Source organism: Sapajus apella, unplaced genomic scaffold, assembly GCF_009761245.1.
Source record: "Sapajus apella isolate SASKATOON/1434 unplaced genomic scaffold, GSC_monkey_1.0 scaffold5, whole genome shotgun sequence".
Lineage (NCBI taxonomy): Eukaryota > Metazoa > Chordata > Mammalia > Primates > Cebidae > Sapajus > Sapajus apella.
In genome coordinates, this window is record NW_022436945.1 from 7158520 (window position 1) to 7185741 (window position 27222).

Consider the following 27222-nt stretch of genomic DNA (forward strand, 5'->3'; position numbering starts at 1 on the left):
TTTTTTTTTTTTTTTTTTTTTTTTTTTTTTTTTTTTTTTTTTTTTTTACTTACATTCTCAAACCAAAAATCTGGGCACACGCTGACATTCACAGTGACGACGGCTTAGCGGGTGAAGGGAAGGGGTGGCACAGAAGCGACTGTTTAAAAGTACTAAGGGTTGGGTGCCGTGGCTCGCACCTGTGATCCTAGCACTTTGGGAGGTCCAAGACCAGCCTGGCCAATATGGTGAAACCCATCCCTACTAAAAATACAAGAATTAGGTGTGGTGGCGTGTGCCTGTTATACTAGCTACTTGGGAGGCTGAGGCAGGAAAATCACTTGAACCCGGGAAGCAGAGGTTTCAGTGTGCCAAGACTGCACCATTGCACTCCAGCCTGGGCATCACAGTGAGGCTCTGTCTCTAAATAAATAAATGCCACTAAAGGTCGGTCATTGTGGCTCACACCTGTGATCCCAGCATTTTGGGAGGCCAAGGCGGGAGGATCGCTTGACCTCAGGTATAAGTTTTAGACCAGCCCAGACACAATGGCAAGACCCCGTTTCTAAAAAATAATAAAAAATTTATGTATAAAAGCCACTAGGCATGATGGACACATACCCAGGCCCCCAGTGAGTTCAGTGGTATACTCATTATAATCTGAGTAGCAAGATTTGGCATGAGTTTAACTTTAATTTTGGTCTTTTTCTACATTGTTGTAATTTTTTCATGATTTTTAAAAGATCTGAATTTGGCCATGTGTGGTGGCTCGTGCCTGTAATCTCAGCTATTTGGGAGGCTGAGGCAAGTGGATCACTTGAACCCAGGAGTTTGAGACCAGGCTGGGCAGCAGGGTGAAACCCCACCTCTACAAAAAATAGCTGAGCATGGTGGCACAAGCCTGTAGTCCCAGCTATTCAGGAGGCTGCAGTGGGATGACTGCTTGAGTCCCGCAGATCAAACCTGGGGTGAGCCATGATTTTGACACTGCACTCCAGCCTGGGTGACAGAGTGAGACCCTGTCTCAAAAAAAAAAAAAATTGTTTTAAAGATTTTAATTAGTTCATTCGAAGAGACAGAGATATGCCCAATACTTTGCTATACTACTTTCTCAGAAATTTATGAGAGAAACAGAATTCATTTATCTGCCATTTTTTTAGTCAAACATTTATGAGTACCCACAGCTGCACCACACAATGGAAAAAGAGATACAAAAAAACAGACTACTACAATAAAATGTTAAATACAGTAACGGGGACATTTCACAAATCTGAGGAGAGGAGCAAGTGACTCCAGTCGTGGCAGGCAGTCAAAAAGATGCCCTCTAAGAAGACAGGAATGAAAAAAGGCAAAAGAAATTCACAAGAAACAAGAAGTAGATGGTAATTTTTTAACACAAAGCATTTCCATTTCAGTACATCATCCATTTCAACAATTCACCAGCTGGGGCTTCAGACCTTCATGAACTGCGGACCTTCATGAACTGCAAAGTGCTCAGCAGTTCCTTCTTGGGATACTCCTGGTGCCAGCTGTGACCTTCTGGGCCAATGCTGATGTTTAAAGATCCAGTCACTCAGGCTCCCACTCTGGGGTTTGAACGAGCCCATTTACGCACATGGGCTCAAAAAACAAAATGTTGCTGAAACTCTCTCAAGTACTGTCATGTGTCATGGCCTCATCTCTGGGGACAGGGCAGGGCTCGGTGAGGAAAGACTCTGAAAGACCAGTGCTGTTTGGATATGTAGGGTTTTGTATGTTGGTTATGCATGTTTTAAATGGTCTTACTTCTCCTTCACCCTCGTCTGCAGCGTGGATAGGTGAGAGAGAACGCCATTCTAACCAGGGATGGTAGAGGAAGGATGTGCTCACAGACATCTCAAAGCAAACTTTATCCCAATTTTTCTGAGAGTTTTCAAATGCCACAAAAGGGTGGATGTGATCTCTAGAACGAAGGGTGCATGTGACAGCCCATGCTCTGCGGGTCTGTGGCTCACAGAGTTAACATGAGTTAGCTCACATGGCTAACATGAGTTCAGACACAAGACCCCACATGTTCCATCTAGAGTCTAGGTCTTAGATCAATGTCTCAAGTGTGGTTGGGAGTATCAGCCTTTAAAAAGAAATTCAGATGCAAACACAATTCAAAGCTTGATTTCCTCTAAACTTCCATTTTTTTTTTCCTGCAAATCAAGCATTAAGCATGATTCCAGGCATACACGGAAATAACTGTCAGCACACCAGTTACGACCACGGGCTCCGTAGCCACACAGCTTGTGTCAGATCCCGGCTGTGCTGTGTGACTTTAGGCAAGTGACTTAGCCCCCTGCCAGCCCTCCAAGTCCCTACGCCTTAAACAAAAATGACAGCTTCTCCCTCATAGTTTGCTATGAACATTAAAGAAGAGTTGTGAAGTGCTTAGAATACTGACTGGTACATAAAAAGTGCTTGGTAGCCAGGCACGGTGGCTCACTCCTGTAATCCCAGCACTTTAGGAGGTCAAGGCGGGCAGATGACAGGGTTAGGAAATCGAGACCATCCTGGCTAACATGGTGAAACTCCGTCTCTACTAAAAATACAAAAAATTAGCCAGGCGTGGTAGCACGTGCCTGCAGTCTCAGCTACTCGGGAGGCTGAGGCAGCAGAATCGCTTGAATCAGGGAGGCCAAGGTTGCAGTGAGTCAAATTGGTGCCACTGCACTCCAGCCTGGGGGACAGAGCAAGGCTCCGTCTCCAAAAAAAAAAAAAAAAGTACTCTATAAGTACATGTTTCAAACATAAAATACAAATCCCAAATTTCTTTGATTTAATTTAAATGAGATTGTGACATCAGGCCAGAAGCACACTGCTAACTTCACAAACATCTCTTACAAACAGTCATCAAAGCAGTTTACACTGAGGCACTGCTGGGACAGGCTGTCACCTTGACTTTCTCCACCCCCCCCGCTCCATGAGGGCAGGGATCCCATCTTCATCCTCACCATGTCCCCAGGGCTGAGGGTGGCACCTGGCCCATAGTGGGTGTTCAATGAACACATGCTTACTAACTAGGGGAACTGATAACTAAGTAAACACAAAAGAGCAATTCAACTCTCTGGCCCATGAGCTTTCAAACGTCACCCATATTCACAAATGGGTGAAAAGCATTTAGGAAATACAGGGCATTTTCTGTGAGTCTACTGCTCGGCACTGATTCAGACATGTGCCCCAGGCCATCTACCTGCTGTCCCCCTCCCCCATGGAGGCTCCTCATCACAGCAGTAACGATACAAAATGCAGCTGGGGATCACTGAGCACTCACTATGGCCAGACACTGTGCCGAGTGCTTAGCGCACACTATCCCATGTAACCTTCCTAACAAACATGATGGACCTCATGACACAGGCGGGGAAACTGAGGCCTTGGCAGGTCAATAATGTGCTCAGTGTGGCCAGTGGTGAGGGAGGGAGCCAGGATTCATGTCGGCACTACCCACCCCACCACCCTGCTGCCTCCTGTCTCCAAGTCCAGCTACCCTGAGATTCCGCCTGATATGCCATACATCCTCAGAGGCCCGGAGACCTCCCAAGACCACCCCAGTTGATGATCCACAGGAACACGGGCTTGTCCTCTGGACGACAGCGGGCAGAGAATGGGGGCTAGAAGCTGTTCAGTCATGGACATGATTGCAATACTCACTCAACTAGGAATTCTAAGGGTGTCCAGGAGCTGAAGTCAGCCTCAGGCATTGATTTCCTGTTCATTGGGGTATCCAGGGTAACCCTGCAATGGACACAGATAAGCATGTCATTCATGCCTCTCCTTTATAACAACAGGCGCCCAGTCCTCCTCAGCCAGGAAAATGCAAACATACAGCATGACTACCTAGAGCCTCTGGCACCGAGGGTGACATTTACATGGAAAGATCAGACAGGAAGATAAGCAGAGAGAGCAGGAAGCTGTCCCCACTAGCAAAGGCCACATCTGAGCATAATTCAATAAGGTGAGCTGTGGCTCACCATTTAGGCAGATAAGAACAGAACAAAAGCTTCACCGAGTTAAACTACTTTGCCGCTGTGTCTTTATTCACTTCCTAACATGCAACAGATTCATTTCTAAGGATTTAAGGTAGTAATATAATTTTAAATATGAGAATGCTGAAATACTAAATTTTTAAATATGTGGCTATTTTCCACAAAACCTTAAGATTTTTGGCAGGAGAATATAGAATTTAGATATGCATGAATCTCCCAAGAACATTCAGGCCTCAGGAATCATTCGAATCATTCAAAAAACGCTGTGGGAGTCATGTCACAGAATCACACACAGAACCTCACAATGAAAAGGGAACTATAAAGGCAATCAGTGCAGTCTCAACAGTCTCTGCATCCCTTTATAGGACCACAGGCAAGAGGCAAGCCTGCTGGTGCTGGAAGCCTTCCAGTGAGAAGAAACAGCCTCCCTCCAAAGCAGCTGCCTCTGCCTGGGACCCGATGACCAGCAGAAACACCCCCAACAGCGTCCCATATTCTCTCTCTCTCACACACACCCCCCACATAATGACTTGAAAGACAGAGCTACATATCAAAAAATAAAATGTGTAGTCTGATTTTAAAGGAAGAAATGATGAGGGAGAAAAGAAATGGAGAAGAAAAAAAAATGGCAAAAAAGACAGACTCATCCTACCCACCAATCAAACATTCTGGACAGCCCAGGAGAACCCAAAACTTGAAGAAGGACTGCCGTGGGCAGACCCTCATACACCAAGCGCAATCTGCAAGGTGATCATATTAAGAGGTGGGGTCTGCAGGAGAGGTTTGGGGCCTTAGGAGGAGATTAGCATGCTTACAAAGGAAGCTGGAGGCAACCCATTTGCCCCTTCCACCACGCGAGCACATACAGAAGGCACCATCTATGAGGAATGAGCCCTCACCAGGCACCAAATCTGCTGGCTCCTTCATCTTGGGCTTCCCAGTCTCCAGAATCGTAAGCAACACATTTCTGCTATTTATAAATCACCCAGTCTAAGGTACTTTGTAACAGCAACTCAAACAATAATAAGTATCTTAAGAGTCTTTGGTGCATTTCAGAGCCCGAGGTGAGGGGGCACACAGGTCCCTGGTGTAAAGCTGCAGTCAGACAAACGGTACTCGCAGCAGTGGGGAGAGGTGGGCGCGGCCAGGGAATCCCCAGCACTTACGGGAGCACAGCGATGGCGGCTGACCCGGGCGGCATGCCGCTGTTCTTCCCGGCGAGGCTCTGGCAGAGTTGGTGAACGGCACCCTTGGCCATGCCGTACCCGATCATACCTGGGAAATGGGGAGAAGATGGCTCAGTGACCACTGGTGCACCAGGGGGACAGCAAGGACATGCAATCTTCTCCTGAACATCTCTATTCCCTGAAAACTTTATAAATAGCTGCGTCTGGCCTCCTTCAGGCCGCACACCCGCAAACAACCTCCACCAAAAAACAGCAGTGAGCCATGAGAAAGAGGGGATGGGAACAGGTGGGTTGGGAGTTATGGCCTCTGGCCAGTTTCCAAGAACACAGGCTTCACACAGGCTACCAGTGTGTCCAGGGTGCAGTGTGCCAGGGTCCAGAAGAGGCCAGGAAGAAAAGTTAAATGAACATTTATGGAGAGAAAGTGAAGAGGACATGACATTTCAAGTGTACCTACTTAACACTTAACATTTATTACAAAAGCCAGAAAGTTGATCTTATTTTTATTCTTGGGAAACCGAGACTCAGAAAGGTTAAGTACATGCCAGGCTCACACACAGACTTGTGCCAAAGCTGATGGAGAGGGTAAAGCCCAAGCAAGAACTGGGCTCTGAACCCTTTGATCATGAAATGCTTGTGGGCACCTGGCACACAGAGGTATGCCATGGGACAGCAAAATCAAGCCGTCATTTGGACTACAACCCTTCAAGTCAAATTACACACATTCAAATCCCAGTTCCTTCACTTACAACTAAAGAAATTCTGGGCAAGTTCCCAAAACCTCTCTAATCCTCAGTTGCTGCATCTGTAAAATGGGTTTGAGGTGTTTTCCAACACAGTCAATTCTCTAAGTCTCCAGACACCAACTGGGTGTCTGATAATTCAATTAGAACCCCCGGCTAGGTGCAGTGGCTCATGTCTTTAATCCAAGCACTTTAGTAGGCTGACGCAGGAGAATTCCTTGAGCACAAGAGTTCAAGCCCAGCCTGGGAAACATAGCGGGACCCCATTTCTAAAAAATTAGCCATGCCTGGTGTTATGTGCCTGTGGTCCCAGCTACTCGGGAGGCTGAGGTGGGAGGTTCACTTGAGCCTGGGAGAGGTCAAGGCTGCAATTAGCTATGGTCATATCACTACACTCCAGTCTGATTTAAGGGCTCGGTCTCACAAGACCTACCCTACTTCAGATGCCAATCACAAGTCCTGGGCCACTTACACTTCTGACTGACTACAAATCAGGGGTTTTACAATCCCCTCTTCAAGTGCGATAATTTGCTAGAATGGCTCAAAGAACTCAAGCAAACACTTTTTTTTTTTCAGTTACTGGTTTATCATAAAGGATACAACTCAGGAACAGCCAGGTGGAATGACACAGAAGCAGGGTAGGAGATGGGGTGGGCATGGAGCTTCCATGCCGCTCCAGCCATGCCACCCTCCCTGCGCCTCCGTGTGTTCAGCCCAGATGCTCACCACATCTGGAAGTTTTTATACAGCTTAACCTCCAGCCCAGCTCCCTTCCAGGAGGTTGGTAGGTAGAGCTGAAAGTTCTAACCTCCTAATCACTTGGTCTTTCTAGGAAATAGCCCCATCCTGAGGGGCCCCAGCCTACTAATCACGTTATCGGAATAAACTCAGGTGTGATCCAGAGGGGCTCGTTAGGGCACACAGGAATGGAGTACTTAATTCTGAGCATACCCTCAGCACAGGACAGGCACTCCATGAGTGTTTTCCATCAAATCAATAGAAGTAATGTGCCCTGGAACCCGACTACCTGGCTCGTGTGCAGGCTCTGCTGCTTGCTAGTGACTGACACTGGGAGAGGCTACTAAACCTTGGAATCCTTGGTTTCCCCTTCTGTGAAATGGGAATGACAATCCCAAATCCTAAGGATAATACAACAATCAAATAAAATACCATGTACAAGTGCAGCGGACAGGGAGGGTCTCCAGGGACTATAGGAGTTTCATCAGCTTGAACAATCAGCCTGTTTCACAGCCTCCTGCCCTTCAGCCTGGTTTTTCCCATACCTCACATGGAAGGCAGTCGCCTAGTCAGAGGAAATCAGCTCCCGAGAGACCCCAGAAACTTAGAGATGAACCTAAGTGGACTTTCCTCATTACCATGCTACAGTCTCCACTCCAAAAGGAGCTTCCATTACCAGAACATGTGACTATGTGCTGGCGTGATGACTCACTGCACCTGTGCCACTGAGACCCCTCCTCTACATGCAATGACACACCCTCTTCCCTCTCCATTGCCCCATGAACCCTCCTGGGAGAGACGCTGCTTTGGAGTATACTTCCAGTGTCCTCCTTACTTATACCAACTCATAAAACTCCTATTGATCGGGTTTTTTCCCAACAAATTCCCTCATACAGTACTGAGGACAGAGGAACACTCAAACCTGGCCATTGCTGTCATTCACAACTTTGAGCAAGTCACCGGCAACTCTTTTTCCTCAGACGGCAAAAAAGGTCCATCAACTTGGAATTCAAAAAGTGCGGACCTAACTCCTGCTCTTCCAGCCACCAAAAAAATCCCAAGTTCTGTGGGTCTGCTTCTCCATCTGTAAATGCGAGTGGTAACTCAGAACACAATTTTTTTCTGTCACCGAGGCTGGAGTGCAATGGCGCAATCTTGGCTCACTGCGACCTCCGCAGCCTCCCAAATAGCTGGGACCACAGACACCCAGCTAATTTTTGTAATTTTAGTAGAGATGGGGTTTCACTGTGTTAGCCAGGAGGGTCTCAATCTCCTTACCTCCTGACCTGCCTGCCTTAGCCTCCCAAAGTGCTGGGATTACAGGCATGAGCCACTGCTCCTGGCAGATCACAATTTATTCACAGAGCTATGCTGAGGATGGAGGGAGACCACATCCAGGAAGGGTCTTGGAAACCATGGAGGGCATGCACAGGACCTGATCAGGGCGGAGGGAGCCCAGCCTGGTATAGGAGGGGCTTTGCTCAGCACCTTGCCAGGGAGATATTCTCCCAGTGACTAGGGCAGGCAGGGGGTGACATTTCTCCCCCCTCTCCCAGCTCATCATTATTAATATTAAAATGGACGATTCCTCTTCAGATCAAGCAGTCATCTGCGGCCCATCAAGGGCATTTCCTTCCTTATCAGCAATGGAAGGACTGTGACATGCCGGCATGGTAACAACTCTGGCCTTAACACCATCAAACCAACATGCCAGCACTCTGCTGCCTGTAAAGCCAGAGCCTGGAAAGGGGCTGCCAGGGTCCACCTGCTCCTGGGTGTCAAAACCCACTCACCCCTTCCCCTGCAATGGAGTCTCTTCCATGTGGAAATCCCTGGGCTCAGTGTAAGAAAGACGAAGAAGCACAGGGCAGCTTCCTGGCTCTGAGGAACGTCACAGCACACCAGAAAGAACCCAGAATCTGGACTTTGAGGCCAGAGCTTAGCACCCAGGAGATTCCTCACCACTGCAACTTGGGCGAGCAGCTCTTTCAGCCTCTGGCTCTTCCCTGCTAAATGGGATCCAATGCCCAGGTCATAGGCTTTCCTGAAGACGATGTGAAACATGACACATCTCATAAACTCCAAAGGGCTCTTTCATTCCCAGAAGTAAGTTCCACAGAGGCAGGGATTTTTATTGTTCTGTTTAACAATGTATCCCAAACCAAAAGGTGGCATTCAATAAGTACTTTATTTGGCCAGGTGAGGTAGTTCAGGCTTGTAATCCCAGCAGTTTGGGAGGCTGAGACAAGTGGATCTCTTGAGCCCAGGAGTTTGAGACCAGCCTGGGCAACATGGTGAAACCCTGTCTCCACAAAAAATTTTAAAAATTGGCCAGGTGTGATGGCATGTGCCTGTAGTTCCAGCTCCCCAGAAGGCGGAGGTAGGGGGATGGCTGGAGGCTGGGAGTTTAAGGCTGTAGTGAGCTAAGATCACGCCACTGCACTCCAGCCTGAGTGACACAGCCAGACTCCATCTCCAAAAAAAAAAGTAAATTAAATAAATAAATACTTTATTCATTGCTTTCAGAAAAGACCAATAGGTAGGTTTCTGGAAGGAGGATAGTGCGGCTTAGTTAAATGGTGGGCACTCAAATACTGTGGGAATGAAAGAATAAACTGGTAGCTTTGTTCGTTCAAGGTATGGTAGGTGATTCTCAGTAGCTCATCAGTTTCTCGATATTCCAGACAAGCTAACTTTTAAATTATTTAATCTATGATGAAGTGAAAAGAGCAAGGCACAGAAAAAGCCTCTATTGAATCATCAAATTATAGTGGGCTTTTTTTGAGGCAGTCTTGCTCTGTTGCCCTGGCTGGAATATAACAATGCGATCTCAGCTCACTGCATCATTGACCTCCAGGGTTCAAGCAATCCTCCCACCTCAGCCTCTTTGTTTGTTTGTTTGGAGACAGAGTCTTGCTCTGTCACCAGGCTGGAGTACAATGGTACGATCTCAGCTCACTGCTACCACCGCCTCCCAGGTTCAGGCCGTTCTCCTGCCTCAGCCACCCAAGTAGCTGGGACTACACAGGTGCCTACCACCACACCTGGCTAATTTTTGTATTTTTTAGTAGAGGGGGTTTTCACTGTGTTGGCCAGGCCAATCTTGAACTCCTGACCTCAGGTGATCTGCCAGCCTCGGTCTCCCAAAATGCTGGGATTACAGGCAGGAGCCATCGTGCCTCGCCAAATTATGGTGCTTTTTTAAAAGTATATAAGTGTGGCATGGACGCACACCAGAATGTGCACAGAATGCTTCCCGAAGGACACCCGAGAAGCCATCACTGTAGCTGGGCCTGGGGAGCAAGTGCGTAGAGACCAGGGGTGTGACTAGGAGAGACTCTTCCTATTCATTGTGTTTCTTTTAGTGCCATGTGAATTTTTACTACATGCATTGGCTAGTTTTCCAATTTAAAAATTGATTAATTACCTTATTTAAATAAAAACTAATACAATACCTTCTCATCTTTTCCCATAAGCTCCATTTGTCAAAGCAGGTCCTTTTCCAAGACCCTATTGGAATCAGCACCCTCAACAAAACAAAATTTTCTCAATATAATTATATAATTGTCAATATAATTACATTATCAGTAATTAGTATAATTACTGATTATAATTATGTATTAATTACTAACCAATTTATTATTCAGAACAATCTGCTACTCGCTAACCAGGTTGTCTTAGACAAGGCACCTAAAATCACTGAACTTTGGGTTTTTTCCTGTGTAATCAAGAGAAATTAATAGCACCTACTTGACAGATACCTTTGGTGATGAGATAAGATCGGGCTTAGCCCAACAAGCCTAGCATCCAGCAGATAGAGGCCTAAAAAAATGTTTTCCTTTTTTGCCAAGTCTACTGAGATATAACTGAAATACAATAAACTTAAACATGTTTAGGGTGTACCATTTGAGCAAATTTTGACATTGTGTATACCTGCTACCTATTGGTCTTCCTTTCCTCCCACTATTCGATGAGTATTTGCTGACTGAAGCAAGGGATGCCTTTTATTAAGGGTAGGTTTCCCTCTGCCCCACAGCATGTGGCAGTGATGGGGTCTCTTTCCTCTTTGTGTTCCCCCACTGCACCCAATAGTAGCTGCTCACTAAACACTGCTATCACAGCAACAAGGAATGGTTAGTCACTGAAAACCCCTCCACCTACTGAAAACCACTATTTCTTCCAGAGGTCAGCAGGCTCCCTAAAATCCTCGGCACACAGAGTTTAAAATGCAATTGCTGTGGAGGTATCACAAGTCCAGCAGAAGGTGGGAGGATCACAGCCCAGCCAAGGAACCAATCACAAAACGGCTTCAATAACAACCTCAAATTGCAAAACAGGTCAAGGTCTCAGGTATTTGGAAGCACCAGAAGAGTATTTCACCATCCCTAGCTTCTCTGTTTAATCAGGGGGCAGTATAAAAACATAACGAACCCTTCAGTGATTAAAATAAACGAGGGCGTAAGTGCTCATTAATCCAACCCTGGTCCTCAAAGTCCCAGAGCTCTCTCTTCACTCCATTCAAAAACACAAGCGGAGGGACTCTGATGAAGGAAAGAAATGAGCAAATAGCAACTGTAATGGCTTAATTCTACAGAATGACACCTTTCCTGGGGCACACAAAGAAGATTATTTGCAAGATATGGAAAAAGGGCATTTCACTATGGTCAACACTTCCAAATTGATCATTGGGGTCCCCCCAAACTGATTTCCAATCACAGCCCAGATACCTTTAATGGTAAACATAGGCCGGGCGCGGTGGCTTACGCCTGTAATCCCAGCACTTTGGGAGGCCGAGGCGGGTGGATCACGAGGTCAAGAGATCGAGACCATCCTGGTCAACAGGGTGAAACCCCGTCTCTACTAAAACTACAAAAAATTAGCTGGGCATGGTGGCGCGTGCCTGTAATCCCAGCTACTCAGGAGGCTGAGGCAGGAGAATTGCCTGAACCCAGGAGGCGGAGGTTGCGGTGAGCCGAGATTGCGCCATTGCACTCCAGCCTGGGTAACAAGAGCGAAACTCCGTCTCAAAAAAAAATGGTAAACAAAGTGACTACCATTTTAATACAGTGTATCCTACAGAAGACAGTCTACAAATACAATCTTGGAAATAGGAGGCTGAGGTGTTCTCAGTATCCTTCTAAGTGACAAACTCCCTTGCGAACAAATCTTCTTGAGTTTGAGGGACTAATAAGCCTGATTCATCATTTACTTTCAAATTGTAGATCAATTTCCCCAATTTTGCTGAGGTCTACAGCACACTTAAAAGATCTCATGACTCAAATTATTAATAGTTTAACAAAATCTAACTTAAGGGGTTAAAGATAAACAAACATGTTAACACCTGAGGCAGGAATAGCTGGGCAGAACTAAGCCTGGAGTAAATAATAATAATGACTCCTTACTATTGACTCTGTAATAACTTTCTCATTCATTTAGATCCATTAAGACATTTACAAGGCACAACCAGCATATATATAAAGGAGACATTATTTAACCTTTTTTTTTTTTTTTTTTGAGAGAAGTCTCGCTCTTTTGCCCAGGCTGGAGTGCAGTGGTGTGATCTCGGCTCACTGCAACCTCTGCCTCCCGGGTTCAAGTGATTCTCCTGCCTTAGCCTCCTGAATAGCTGAGATTACAGACACACACCACCACGCCCAAATAATTTTTGTATTTTTAGTAGAGACGAGGTTTCACCATGTTAGTCAGCCTGGTCTCAAACTTCTGACCTCGTGATCCACCCACCTCGGCCTCCCAAAGTGCTGAGATTACAGGTATAAGCCACGGCACCCAGCCTATTAAGCTTATTTTACAGATGACAAAACGGAGGCTCAGAAAGGTGAAGTAACTTGCCAAATGTGTCACAGTAAGTGGCAGAACCTTAACAGAAGACCAACACACATGGTTCCAGAGCCTGCAGCCTTAACCACGACCCAAACTGTAATCAAAGGATACTGGCAAACCAAAGGAAAGCAGGAGACTCTTCTGTCATTTAGAAAAATCAGTCTTTCGGTCCTAGGGTTTTTTTTTTTTTAAATTGTCAAGCTATGACCCATTTCTCTGTTTACTTCCTAGTGCCTCTGCTCCATGTCACCTTAAATAAAAATCAGATCTCAACCAACCAGCTAACATTTACATAGCTTTACTGATTGCTATAGCCATGGACTTGTAACATCACATGCTCTAAGAAATGGAAGAAGAAAATGAGAGACAAGGTTTTGCTAATAGTCACAACCTCACAGTTCAGTGAGGTGCATTAAAATTGAGAAGGGGCCTGGTATAGCAGCTCGTGCCAATAATCTCAGTGCTCTGGGAGACCAGGGCAGGGGCATCACTTGAAGCTAGGAATTTGAGCCCAGCCTGGGCACCATAGCTAGTTTCTACCAAAAAATACATAGCACCTGTTTCTACCAAAAATACAAAAATTAGCCAGGCATGGCGGTGTGTGCCTACAGTCCCAGCTACTCAGGAGGCAAAGGACTGCTTCAGCCCAGGAGTTCCAAGCTGCAGTGAGCTATGATCATACCACTACATTCCAGCCTGGGTGACAGAGACCCTGTCTCTAAAAAAGTAAACAAATGAGAAGGGTCCCAAGGTCTCTACCACTTACGAAAGAGTCAAAAACAAAGCTCCCTTCTTTTTTAAAGAAGAGTTAAACTTAGGTAGTTGAGGTAGACACTTCCTGCCTCCCTGTGCTCCCCTTTCTACCCCTACTTAAATTCATTTAGCCCTATCCCCAAGTGTTATGGGCTGAAATGCATCCCCTAACATTCATATATTGAAGTCCTAGTTCCCAGTACCTCAGAATGTGACTATATCTGAAGGTCTTAACGAGCTCATTAAGGTGGGCCCTAGTCCAATATGACTAGTGTCCTTACAAGAGGGAAATGAGGACGCAAACACCCAGAGGGAGGACCGTGTGCAGACAAAGGAGGAGGCAGTCATCTGTAAGAAAAGAGAATTCAGGCCAGGTGCGGTGGCGCACGCCTTTGATCCCAGCACTTCAGGAGGCCGAGGCGAGTGGATCATGAGGTCAAGATTGAGACCATCCTGGCCAACATGGTGAAACCCCATCTCTACTAAAAATACAAAAATTAGCTGGGTGTGGTGGCACACGCCTGTAGTCCCAGCTACTCAGGAGTCTGGGCATTAGATTCACTTGAACCTGAAAGGCAGAGACTGCACTGAGTCGAGATCGGGCCACTGCACTCCAGCCTGACAACAGAGCAAGACTCTGTCTCAAAAAAAAAAAAAAAAAAAAAAAAAAAAACAAAACAAAACAGGATATGGAAGGAACCAGACCATGTGCAGGCAAAAGGAGAAGGCAGCCATCTACAAGAAAAGACGATTTGGAAGGAACCAGCGAGCAGATACTTTGATCTCAGGCTTTTAGCCTCCAGAGTTACCAGAAAATAAATCTCTGTTGTTTAAGCCACCCAGTCTGTGGCTACCGAAGCAAACTAATACAGGTCGTAAAAAATGCAAAAGGAATGACATAATGGAAAAAACACACAATTAGTAATTGATCAGGGTTCTGGTTCAAGTAAGTCTGCAACTTTCTTACTGCACAAACCCAGACAAGTTACTTAACTCTCCAAGTTTTAGTCCCCTAACCTGTAAACTGAAAAAGATAATACTGATGAGATTAAAGTGAGAATATACGTGAAATGAAAAGAGTGACTGAAAGACCTATCATTTATTGTGAATAACAGTAAGACTTTCCATTTACAGGTGCCTACCATGTGCTGGGCACTTTCTACATATCAACACCTCTACAGTTTTACAGCACTCTTCAAGTTAGATTTACTGTCACTATTTTACAATTAAGGAAACTACAGTAGACATCTCATCAGAGACCAAAGAACTGGTTCAAGGTCACACATCTACAGTAAATAATCCTCCCCCAACCCTTCCTTCTCTCTCTTTTTTTTAATGTAGAGACAGGGTCTCACTATGTTGCCCAGGCTGGTCTTGAATTCCTGGGCTCAAGCAATCCTCCTGCCTCAGCCTCCCAAAAGTGCAGGGATTACAGGTATGAGCCACCGTGCTGGCCAAACTAACAAACCTTTCTCATTCTAAAACCTATGCTATTTCCAGCTGCTAAGCTGCTTCCCTGCAACGCATGGATACAATGTAATAATAATAACAGTACACGTGTATTAACTAATGAATATCCACTACACCATTCATTCCAGTGCAGATCACAGATAAATAAACAGGGGGGTACCAGGTCACAATGTTCCCTAACCACCATAAACGTGAGGACAGGCAAACAAAAAGATCAGAACTCTTCTTCCTAAAATGATTCAGGCCCCAAAGAAAGCAAAATCCATCCATCTGTGAAGCACCTTAGAAGATAAAGCCTTTAACGGTCCTTATTCCATCTAAGCGCCCAGCAGCCCCAGCAAACAATGTAAGCACCCCTACTTCACAGATGGGGAAATAAAGGCTTACCAGGAGTCCCATCCAGGGCAGCCTTTGCGCCAGCCAAGGTCAGGAGGCCGCCTTCCTTGAGATGCTTGGTAGCCAGGTGGCTAGAGATGGTGGACGTCCACATGCTCTGCTTCCACATCAGGTCACAGTTCTTAAAGAGAGCTGAGGGAAAAAACATGTGGGTCCAGCATTCCCAGGAAAGAAACCAAAAGGTGAGCTCAACTCACGCAGCCCCATACCCAGGCAAGCCCTCCCTCCTGATCGCTGGGTCCCTGTCTATAGCAAGGTCTAACACAAATAGTGCAGGGCTCAGTGGTCAGAGACATGGGTTCAAATCCAGGCCATGGGATCACCTGAGGTTCAGCCTCCTTACCTGTATACTGACAAAATTTTGACCAATAAATTTTAGCAAATAAACCTGGAGTTAACTGACTTGCTAGACTGGCTTGAATTCAAAGATTGTTTTATTTTATGAACGGTAACAGATTTGTAATAAGAACCTGAATGTGTACATCAGGTTTTCTCTGTGATAAAAATCTAAGGGCCTATTACTGTACAGCTATAAAGAGGGCTTTTACTGAGCCACATATTTTATGGCTTTAAGTTTAACGTTAGCTTTAAAGACTCTTTTAAAGACAGCTGAAATAATAGCCACCTCACACTTGTTTTAACTCCCTGGCCTTGCCAGAGACTTAAGGAAGAACAAGTGGTACCATATGTCACACCACCAACTGGGCAACCTGCAGGGCATGTGGTACCTGGAGTTCAAAAAAGGATGCCCTCCTGATATAGGAGGGGTCAGTAGGTGATAAGGTATTGCATTTCCCTACTACAAAAGACTGGAAAAGGCCAGGTGCGGTGGCTCACACCTGCAATCCCAGCACTTTGGGAGGCAGAGGCGGGTGGATCACCTTAGGTTAGGAGTTCGAGACCAGCCTGACCAACATGGAGAAACCCCGTCTCTACTAAAAATAAAACATTAGCCAGGCGTGGTGGTGCATGCCTGTAATCCCAGCTACTCAGGAGGCTGAGGCAGGAGACTCTCTTGAACCCGGTGCAGAGGAGGAGATTGCGGCGAGCCAAAATCGCTCCACTGCACTCCAGCCTGGGCAACAAGAGTAAAACTCCGTCTCAAAAAAACAAAACAAAAAAAGACTTGGAAAAAAACTGATGGATCCACATTTATTTCTTCTCCCAAAACACATAAAAAAGGTTATCAAGCTGTTTTGCTAACCTGATCACCTGACAAAGCACCACTCTCACATTTACATGTGGGTCACAGAATGTCAATGTCTTTTTAAATGGCTTTGGCTAATAAATGTAGAAGGGATAATAGAATTAGAAAACTACCATTTTCTAACCCCAGATAGAATAAGTGCTTCCGGCAGAGATTACCAATGAATGCCTAAAACCACTGGGTAAAAAGTACAATACTTGGGAAACAGGACATTCACACACAATACCACAGTACCACACATCCCACAGATGACCTAATTACTGCAAACAGAAAAGTATACCTTTATAATGGAAGTCTGGTAGTTGCCATCTCAACCAAGCATCAAAGTTGGCATCCCTATGGTAGGGCAAGCTGACATGCTGAGCTTCCCAGGTGATATAATATAAGGTACAAACCATCACTCAGGAAGAATTCACACCTCAGGAACATTTACGCTAAATCTAATCGAGTCTCTAGACCCAAATTCCCATTCACAGGGAATACCAAGGATAGAGGAACAAGTCCAATAGAGGAACAAGTCCAATAACACCTTAAAAAAAAGTTCAGACAAATTCAGAATGTGAGAGATGCTGTATGAAAACTGCCCAGAACTTGACTAAAAGTCTTATCACAGGCGCTTTAAAAAAAAAATCTAGATTAAGAGACTAAAAACAACATGATGCAGTATGCAAACCCTGAGTGGAATATGGTTAGGGAAAAAGAACTGTAACAGACATGGAATAAACTGGGGTAATTTAAATATGGGCTTAATATTATTAATCTTAGAGAATTACTGTTAATTTTCTTAGGTACAACGGTACCACAAGAATGTAGGGCGGGCTTATTCTTTGGAGATACATGCTGAAATATAGTGAGGCGTAAATTTACTTTCAAACAGTTTTTAAAAATGCACAAAGTGCACAGGCACAACAAAACAAGCTCAACTAAGTACAGCAAATGTTAAAGTTACTGACTCTAGATGGAGCATATAAAGGTATTCACTGTTCTTTCAACTTTTCTGGTATGTTTAGAAATGACAAAAATGAAAAGTTGAAAAATGGGCCAGACACAGTGGCTCAGGCCTATAAGCCCAGCACTTTGGGAGGCTGAGGCAGGTAGATCACCTGAGGTCAGGAGTTGGAGGCCAGCCTGGCCAAGATGGTGAAACCTCATCTCTACTAAAAATACAAAAAATTAGTCAGGCGTGGCGGTGGGCCCAGTAGTGGGTGCCTGTAATCTCAGCTACTCGGGAGGCTGAAGCAGGAGAATTGCTTGAATGCGGGAGGCGGAGGTTACACTGAGCTGAGATCACACCATTGCGCTCCAGCCTGGGCAACCGAGCAAGACTCTGTCTCAAACAAAAAAATAAAGAAAAGAAAAGTTGAAAAATGCATTAGCTTTAGTAAAAACTCAATTTTGACTTCTGACTTCCTAATGATGTCTGCACTTCCTACACATCTGCTAATGCCTAGTAGCAATAAGCCCTGAGAGGCTAGGGCACACACCATGCTGATTTCATTCTGCCTCTACTTTAAACTCAAACTCAATGCCCTCATCACGTCCTCCAGGGGAGGTTTCTTCTTTATGCATAAAATGGGAGCAGTAATCACTCTCTCACCGAACAACTATAAAGCCTCTGGGTTACATACAGAAAAACAGCTAGCCTGTCACCTAGTCCACACCCAATCCTTGTCAGCCGGACAAAGAGCAGAGCAGAATGAAAGAGTGACTCAGGAAGTGACTCACACTTGGATTTGGCATTGCCCCCAGCCCATCCTCCAGCAACGCAAAGAATCGCGTCCACCTTCTCTTCACCCAAGAGCTTTCCAACCTCAGCAGTCACCTTCAATGCAGGAACAAAAGAAATGCATAAGCTATAAGGTAAGCCAAAACAGGCTAGCATCTTTACAGATAATTCGGTATCTTTTTCTCTCTTTTTTAAGCTAGTTTACAACACCTGGCAATTAACACTTTGAAAATTAGATAGAGGACTAAACTCTGATGAGCATTGTAGACAATGAAGACCAAGTACATGTCAATGTAATTTTTATAAAACAATCTAGAGTGTCTTTGTATACATTCTGAAAGGTAGAGACATGAGCACTCCTTGAAATAAAATAAAGTAGGCAAAGGTTAAAAAAAAAAAAAGCACCTGTAGTTTCACTGCCCACAGTTAACATCCTGGTATATCTCTTTCCAGACTTTCTTTGCAAATCACAGAATTATAATCCAAAAAGATGATCACCTCTATTCTTGCCCCCAATCCAAAAATCCCTTTAACTGCAACTCCAAAAAAAAATGCCAATGAAAAACTAAGAAAAACCAATTGCAAGAAAAAATTCAATAGCAATATGTTGGTAATATTAAGCACATGGGGGATTCACTTTGATGATCTCCCTGCTTCTGTTTGTTTGAGATTTTAAAGCACTGAAAATATATTTATGCCCTCTTGTTATGATTTATCAAAAAAACAGTCTGTCAAGATAGGCAATTCTGGCCATCCACCATGACTCTTCCATATTTCTCTGGAATGGCTGAGACGACACATCCCAATTGCTTCATTAAGATCAATCTTCTTAAGACTTTTTTTTTTCTTTCTTCTTCTTTTTTTTTTTTTTTTGAGATGGAGTTTTGCTCTTGTCTCCCAGGCTGGAGTGCGATGGCACGATTTCAGCTCACTGAAACCTCCATCTCCCAGTTCAAGCCATTATCCTGCATCAGCCTCCTGAGTAGTTGGGATTAGAGGCACCTGCCATCAAGCCCAGCTAATTTTTGTATTTTTAGTAGAGACAGGGTTTCGCCATGTTAGCCAAGCTTGTCTTGAACTCCTGACCTCAGGTGATCCGCCTCCCTCAGCCGCCCGAAGTGCTGGGATTACAGGCTTAAGCCACCACACCCAGCCCAATCTTCTTAAAACTTAAATCAGGCTGGGCACAGTGGCTCATGCCTAGAATCCCAGCACTTTGGGAGGCAGAGGCAGAAAAATCACTTGAGCCCAGGAGTTCAAGACCAGCCTGGGCAACATAATAAGACCTCCCCTCTACATTTAATATATTTTTATGAAGACTTAAATCAAGACCCAGCACTCTCCCAGCAGGAACATTTCAGTTGACTACCTCTCCCCAGTTGCATGACAAAACAATGTTATGCTGAATGTCCAGAAATTCCTAACATTGAGGGTATGGTGGAAAAGGTACTCCTCTTCCTTTGGTGAACTAGTGGAAGAGGGAAAAGACTTTAAATCTAAGTTTATAAGCACTAACGCATTTTTCAATCTCTGTCTTAGAAATGCACTCTATTGTCAAGCCTTGGGTGGAAACAACCTCCACATTCAACCTGAAGGGACGTTAGAAACCTAGAATTAATCACAGCAGAAGAGCCGCTGAAGAGACACCAATTCCAGGGACCCACGCCTGGCAGGGCTGCTGCTCTCCAAACCCAGCACCACCCTTCCATTTCATTTTGGCTTTTATTACTTTATTTTTTGTTTTTTACAGAGGGTCGGGCTCTGTCGCCTAGGCTGGAGTGCAGTGGCATGATCTTGGCTCACTGCAACCTCTACCTCCCAGGCTCAAGCCATCCTCCCACCTCAGTCTCCCAAGTAGCTGGGACTACAGGTGCATGCCACCACATTCAGCTAACTTTTTTTTTTTTTTTTTGTAGGGAAGGGGTTTTGCCATGTTGCACAGGTTGGTCTCAAACTCCTGGGCTCAAGTGATCCTCCTGCCTCCACCTCCCAAAGTGCTAGGATTACAGGTGTGAGCCACTGCACCCAGCCATTTTGGACTTTATCAGTTCATTCACATGAAGCTATTTTGCTTTAAGGCACCACAGCATAGCAGTTAAGAGAACAGCTGTCAAACCCTGACTGCCCACGTCCAAGTACTGGCTATGCCACCTATTGTCCGTTTGACCTTGGACAAACACTGGGGCCTTTCTGTGCCTCAGTTATCCCTTTTAAAAGGGGGATAAAATTAGAAGCTTTGTTTTGGGATGCAATGAAGGCTACATGTGTTAATGAAAATAAAGCACTGAGAATGGTGCCTGGCAACTAACAATGCCACGTCAACTTTCACTATGAAATTCACTAAGGCCAATCTAGATCACTTAGGTACAGGAACATTAAGATCACACTAAGAAAAGTAAGAACAATAAAAAAATGGAAGTGCTAGAATAAGTCGTCTGGCTTTTACGTTCCAATCTATATCAAACTGACATTTTAGAAAGAGCAAATGAGTAGCACAGTTATGCTCACAGTTTTATGTTTAAAATGTGTAGGTTTATACATGTATGTTTTAGAGAGACAGACTGGAAGGAAATAAAGGATTAACTATATGTTGGAACCATAAATGATTTCCCTTTTCTCTTTGCTTATTTGTATTTTCTACATCATACATGCATCAACTCTCAAATTTTTTTAATTTGTTATAAAAAAAAACAGATAAGGGACAGGATGTGGTAGCTCACGCCTATAATCCCAGCAGTTAAGGAGGCCGAGGCGGGTGAATCACGAGGTCAAGATCAAGACCATTCTGGCCAATATGGTGAAACCCCGTCTCTACTAAAAATACAACAATTAGCAGGGCGTGGTGGTGCACACCTGTAGTCCCATCTACTCCAGAGGCTGAGGCAGAAGAATCGATTAAACCTGGGAGGCGGAGGCTGCAGTGAGCCGAGATCACACCACTGCACTCCAGACTGGGCAACAGAGCAAGACTCCATCTCAAAAAAAAAAAAGAGATAAGGATCATAAAATATCAGTGTTAAAAATACTAGGGAGAGTGCAACTAAATGAAAAGTAGACCCACTTACAGACTAAGCGGCACCTAAACTTATTAAAGTTCGTATCTGGAGACCCATGATCCTGGCTCCGTCACTGAGTAGCTTGTTGGCCTTGTCAGTTAGTCTCTGCAAACTTGTCCTCACAGTTGTAAAGTGGCCTGCCAGCCTGCCACACCAAATGCTTGGGAAAATATGGTGCCTCACACAATGATGTGGAGTTAACTTTAGGAAGGTGGGCTGCAGCACTAAAACCCACTAAACACAGAGTCAGCCGGGCATGGTGGCTACTCGGGAGGTCCCAGCTATTTGGGAGAATGAAGCAGAAGGATCCTTTGAGCCCAGGAGTTCCAGTCCAGCCAGGGCAACATAGCAAGACCCTGATGCAAAAATAAGAGTCATCCAGGCAGCTCACCAGAAGGGCTTCTCAAGAAAGTTAAACACTGCTTAAGAGCATCTAAGATATTTATACCAAGATATCCATCAAACTGTTAACAGTGCTTCCCTCTGGGAAACGACACTCTGCTGGGGAGAAAAAGGACAGTTTCACAGTTTATTTCTATATTCATAGTTTTGTTGGACTTTCGTTTTACAATATGCATAAAATTTTATAATTAAAAATAACCTGCTCTGTTAGTGCTCATGCTGTGAACTGGGCAACTCCACTTTTTAGAACGTATCCTAAATAATCAGGTATATGGGCTGGGTACAGTGGCTTATGCCTATAATCCCATTACTTTGGGAGGCCAAGGCAGGTGGATAACTTGAGGTCAAAAGTTCGACACCAGCCTGGCCAACATGGCAAAACCCTGTCTCTACTAAAAATACAAAAAAATTAGCTGGGCATTGGGGTGCATGCCTATAATCCTAGCTACTCAGGAGGCTGAGGCACAAGAATTGTTTGAACTTGGGAGGCAGAGGTTGCAGTGAGCAGAGATTGCACCGCTGCACTCCAGCCTCAACAACAGAGCATGACTCTCTCAAAATAAAAAACAATAATAATCAGATATATAGACAAAGATGTTCATCACAGCATTCTTGATAATAGTAAAAAAATAAAATCCTGCAAAAAACTCAAATGTACAATAAATAGAAACTAAGTAAACAGTGGCCAACCCATAAAATGGAATATCACACATCTACAAAGAGGTTTTTTCAGTAATCTGGAGAAACATTTAAGTTTAAAAAACAAAACAAAAAGCTAACTGTAAACTATAAAATAGAAAATTGCCTAAACTTATAAAAGGAGTAACACACAATATGCATAGAAAAGACAAGAAGTAGGCCAAAACATTAACAGTGAGCTAACCCAAAATGATTATATAATTTATCTTTGTATTGTTTTTCAGTTTCCAAATTTTCCTCAATGAGCATAAATGGCTTTCCTAATTAGAGAAATACCAGCTTTAAAAAAAAGGAAGAACGTACAGCCAGTGGTCACCTCTCCCCCGGGTTCCCCTCACAGCCTTTGGGGGCCTTTCTGAAATTACCTGGTCAGCCTGCTCAGTGAAGGAGTCAGTCATTTTAACAACAATACTAGCACTGGCCTCTTCATTCTCCACCACATCAATGCTGGCAACCCACTGGAAGGAGAAAACAGCTTTGGTCAAGAGGCATTGAGTTGTTATTCCATGAAAGAGTCACACACAGAAATGGGGGGAGTTGGCCAGGTGTAGTGGTTCACATCTGTAACACCAGCACTTTGGGAGCCAAAGTGGGAAGATCTCTTGAGGCCAAGAATTTGAGGTCAGCCTGGGCAACACAGCGAGACTCAGCATCTACAAAAAATTTTAAAATTAGTCAGGTGTGATGGCACACACCTGTAGTCCTAGCTACAAAGGAGGTTGAGGCAAGAGGATCCCTTGAGCTCAGGAGTTGGAGCCTGCGGTGGGCTATGATGAGACTTTATCTCCATTTTAAAAAAAAAGAAAGAGGAGGAGAGTAGAGTAGAGACAGGTAAGAGGCTTAAATGAAAACTCACCAGAGAAAGGAACTAGCAACTGACCTCTCATGCATGTTCCAGGGACACCTGACTTTGGCCAGCCTACCCCATATTGGGTCCTATCCCAGCCCCTCCTACCTCCAAACACTCTCCTCCTCCTCCACATTCACCTCTAAAACCCGAACCCTGCCCTTCTAGAGACATCAAAAGCCAGCAAATTTTCTGTGAAGGGCCAGATGATAATTACCTTAGGCTTTGCTGGCCATATGGGCTCTGTTTTTACTCAAATCTGCAATTGTAACAGAGCACATCAATAAACAGGGAAAAAAAATAAGTGCAGCTGTGTTCCTGAAATGTGAATTTCATGTAATTTTCATATAACAAAATATTCTTCATTTGATTTTGTTTTCAACAACTTGAAAATGCAAAACAATTCTTAACTCATGGGCTGTACAAAAACATGTGGCAGACCAGATTCAGCCCACAGAGGATCCCTGCCCTGCGGCAGAGAGGGATGGGTTTTAGGATTGGAAATCAGACAGAGCAAGTTGAATCCCAGCTCTGCCAGAGTGGCTTTCTCACTCCAATGCTGGGCAGAGGTTCCCCACAAAAGAGGGTGTTTGTTGATGATTAACAGGGTCACTGTAAGAATTAAATGAAATGGAAGATGCTAAAGCTCATGGCACAGGTGATGCTCGGTCCTTACTCAGGGTCTCTTGGTCTGAAGTCCCCAGAGATATATATTTCTACCTCTATTCATCAACATTTGTTATATTATTAATTAACTTGTTATCCCATGGGGGATACTGAAACGATGAAGTCTCCATCATCCTAGCCCTCCCTAAAATGGCAGGAAGAAAGGAGAAAAAGGACCAAGAGTCAGAGGTAAATCAGCTCTCCAGATTCTGCCAAGACCAATGTAAACAAAAGTGCCACCATCAGGGAAAAGCACAGCTTTCACCCTCTAACACATGACACTAATGGGATTTACTGCCTTAAAGTTATTGGGAGGATTAAGAGTCTATGGGAACTCTGGTACTGGGAGCACAGGGCCTGGCCCTTGGCAGAAGTGCTGCCTCTGTCACCACCATGCATCTCTGAAGACCTGGGAAAGTGTCCTCATCCAGTGTCCCCAGGCTCTGAGCAAGTGGGTGGCTGGAAGCGGGTGGTATGATTGAATCCTTTAGAAACATATTCCTGTCCCAGATTCTGAGCAAGAAGAAAATCCTGGTAAATGTACACTGGGTGATGGTTACACTAAAAGCCCAGACTTCACCACTACACAACATATCCATGTAGCTAAACTGTACTTGTGGCACCTAAATCTATATAGATCAGTAGATAGATACGATTTTTTTTTTTTTTTTGGAAAATCCTGAGATCCTTTTTCTGATCCCAGGGAACTCTTGCCCAGGCCACTGCTGCTGCTGCTAAGCTCCCAGAACGCTGCCCCCGGAAAGGTCTCCACTGGGAAAGTGCTGAGGCCTGCTGAGCGGCTAAGGTCAAGGGTCTGTGGCCATGGATCTGCTTTGCTCCGACCTGCCGCCTCCTGGAAATTGACTATACAACGTAGTTGAAATAGTCTTTGCAAAGCAAAGTGGTGCTGAGCCTTCAAATTGTCAGATCCAACGGGGCTAAAAGAACAGGGGTGGGTAGTAATAGTAACATTAATAGCCAGCATTTATACACTTTTTACCAGGCATCAGGTAATTTATGTGCTAATAAATTTGCACACAATAAGTCTCCACCTTTTCATTATGGAAAAGACCAATTATCTTATGTAATCCCCGCAACTCTCCTAAGGGGTAAACACTATCAGAATCTGCATTTTACAAATGGGGAAACTGAGGTTCGAGGGCTTTAAGTAATCAATAGCGGTCACAGGACTAGTAACCGGGAGTGGGCTGTCTCATTCCAGACACGACTTCTACACTCTCTCTCCATCCTCTCAACCCTGCTCCTGTTCCTCCGCTTTGGAATTCTCTCCCGACTCACGCCGGACTTTGTGGGTCTGGCGGAGGCCTACGGAGCACCTCCTTGCAGAGCGAAGGCCCAGCGCCCTGGGACTGGCGTGCGCACGCACTCGGAAACAGGAATAGATCCGTGGACCTGTGCGCGCACGTGCAAGCACACGGGTCACGGGGTGCACAGGGGCCCCCAGTTTCCTCCAGGCTGCCCCCAGACGGACTGCACACGAAAGCCCCCGGCCACCCCCGCGGAGATCCGGCAGCCCCCAGCCCGCAGCATTACCCAGTTGCGGGCCCGGAACGCCTGCACGCATCGAGAGCCCAGCGCGCCCCTGCCGCCGTACACCAGCACCCGGCGCGCCTCGCCCGCTGCCGCCGCCGCCGCCGCCGCCATCCTTCTGCTGCACGCCTGGTTCCCGCAGCTCCGACTCCCTCTAGTCCGAGGGCCGCGCCCCGCCCCGCCCCGGCCGGCCAACCCCGCCAAGAGGGAAAGCGCTGCGGCCTTGCCCTGAGCCGCGCCCGCTGCTGCCGCCTAGCGCGCGGTCACGCTCGGGGCGCCCAGCCGCCCAGAGCTACCGTAACCTCTGCCAGGCCCTGCCTCGAGGATGGAACAGCGGAGAAGCCCCGCCTCCCACCCGCGGGCAGGTGCTGGGCCCCGGGGCGTGCGGCGCGCTGGGCTAAGGCCAGGAGGGTGGAGAGCGGGTGTTTTCACACTAGCGTTAATTTGTGAAGTGTAAGCATATAAAATATACTACAATTTTTGATCACTGTTTTGACAATTTTTTATTTTTAATCGTGCATCAAAATAGACATTTAAATATCCCCACCTGCCAGAAAACGGAAGAGGCTCAAAGTGGTCGCTACGCTCAAGGAGCTGGAAGTCCACTGCGGAGACGAGACAAACCACCTAAAATATATTTTTCCTCTAAATAAAAGCCTAGTCTTACTGTTTAATAGCTCTGTGGCCTATGTAACGTCCTTCACTGCTCCGTGCCTCAGTTTTCTTACCAGTAAAATGGGAACATAATGGTCTGTCCTCACAAGGTTTTGGGAAAGATGGTAAAGGGTGGCACTGGGGTACTTAGAGCAGCGTGTGGCTAAGTAGGAGGCGCTCAGTAAAGGCCGATTGATGGTTATTAATATTATTATTTTACCACTACTTCCCTAACAATTCACTGAGTCTCCCAGAGATTGTGAGTTTCAGGCCGCTTCCGTTTTGGCAGGTGGGGAATATTTAAATCTCTATTTTGATGCACATTTAAAAATAAAAAATTGCCAAAACGGTGATACAAAAATTGTAGTATGCTGGCTGGGCACGATGTCTCACACCTGTAATCCCAGCACTTTGGGAAGCCGAGGCAGGCAGCTCACTTGAGTTCGAGACCAGCCTGGCCATCATAGTGAAACCCCATCTCTGCTAAAAATTCAAAAATTAGCCGGGCATGGTGGTGCGCACCTGTAATCCTAGCTACTTGGGAGGCTGAGACAGGAGAATTGCTTGAACCCGAGAGGCAGAGGTTACAGTGAGCCAAGATCATGCCACTACACTTCAGACTCCGTCTCAAAAAAAATAAAAATAATTCTAGTATACTATATTTTACATTTTACACTTCACAAACTAATGCTTGTTTTAAAAAATACATAGAAAACACATACATTATTACAAGATTTCTAAAAAATATTAGTCCATAGGGCACAACAGGCCTTTGGTCTTGTAAGGACATAAATGTAACACTGTAGAACATTAGCCCTCCGGGACCTCTGTGATTGTTAGTGCGCCCTCATTTGGCAGAATGTCAAAGATCCACTATGGAAGCCCACCAAATGAGCCATTTTTCTTCCCAGAATTATTTTTATTTTTATTATTGATACATAATAGATGTCCATATTTGGGGGCGTATATGTGATACTCTGATACATTCATATAATATGTAAAGTTCAAATCAGGGCAATTGGGATAACCATCACTTAAACATGTATGTTTTCTTTATGCTAGGAACATTCAAATTATTCCCTACTAGCTATTTTTAAATGTAAATCAATTATGGTTAACTACAGTCACAGAACTGTTCAACAGAACACTAGATCTTATTTCTACTATCTAACTGTAAATGTATACCCATTAATCCAAATGGGCCTTTCACCGCATGCCACCCATCCCCAGACACAGACCCTGGCATTTTCTCCTTTGCGTATTAGTTATTTCTTCCCATGGCCTGTATCTCTAACAC

The 27222-nt window shown here is 45.1% G+C and overlaps 1 protein-coding gene and 1 long non-coding RNA gene across 2 annotated transcripts in view; one reads left to right on the plus strand and one right to left on the minus strand.

Annotated features, from left to right (window-relative positions):
• The window catches only part of QDPR (quinoid dihydropteridine reductase), a 26350-nt gene extending 785 nt beyond the window's left edge, over positions 1–25565 (minus strand). The window contains exons 1-6 of the mRNA XM_032273136.1: positions 25275–25565; positions 22573–22665; positions 18050–18146; positions 15109–15249; positions 5156–5264; positions 3655–3738 (exon numbers count right to left, since the gene is read on the minus strand). Of these exons, the coding sequence (XP_032129027.1) occupies positions 3655–3738; positions 5156–5264; positions 15109–15249; positions 18050–18146; positions 22573–22665; positions 25275–25385 (635 nt within the window). The 5' untranslated portion in view covers positions 25386–25565. The remainder of the gene's footprint in view (positions 1–3654; positions 3739–5155; positions 5265–15108; positions 15250–18049; positions 18147–22572; positions 22666–25274) is intronic.
• Positions 11577–16227, plus strand: LOC116547078. The gene is made up of 2 exons (XR_004266932.1): positions 11577–11618; positions 16156–16227. It is a non-coding gene; the product is annotated as an uncharacterized LOC116547078 (long non-coding RNA).
• Positions 25566–27222: the final 1657 nt, after the last annotated feature.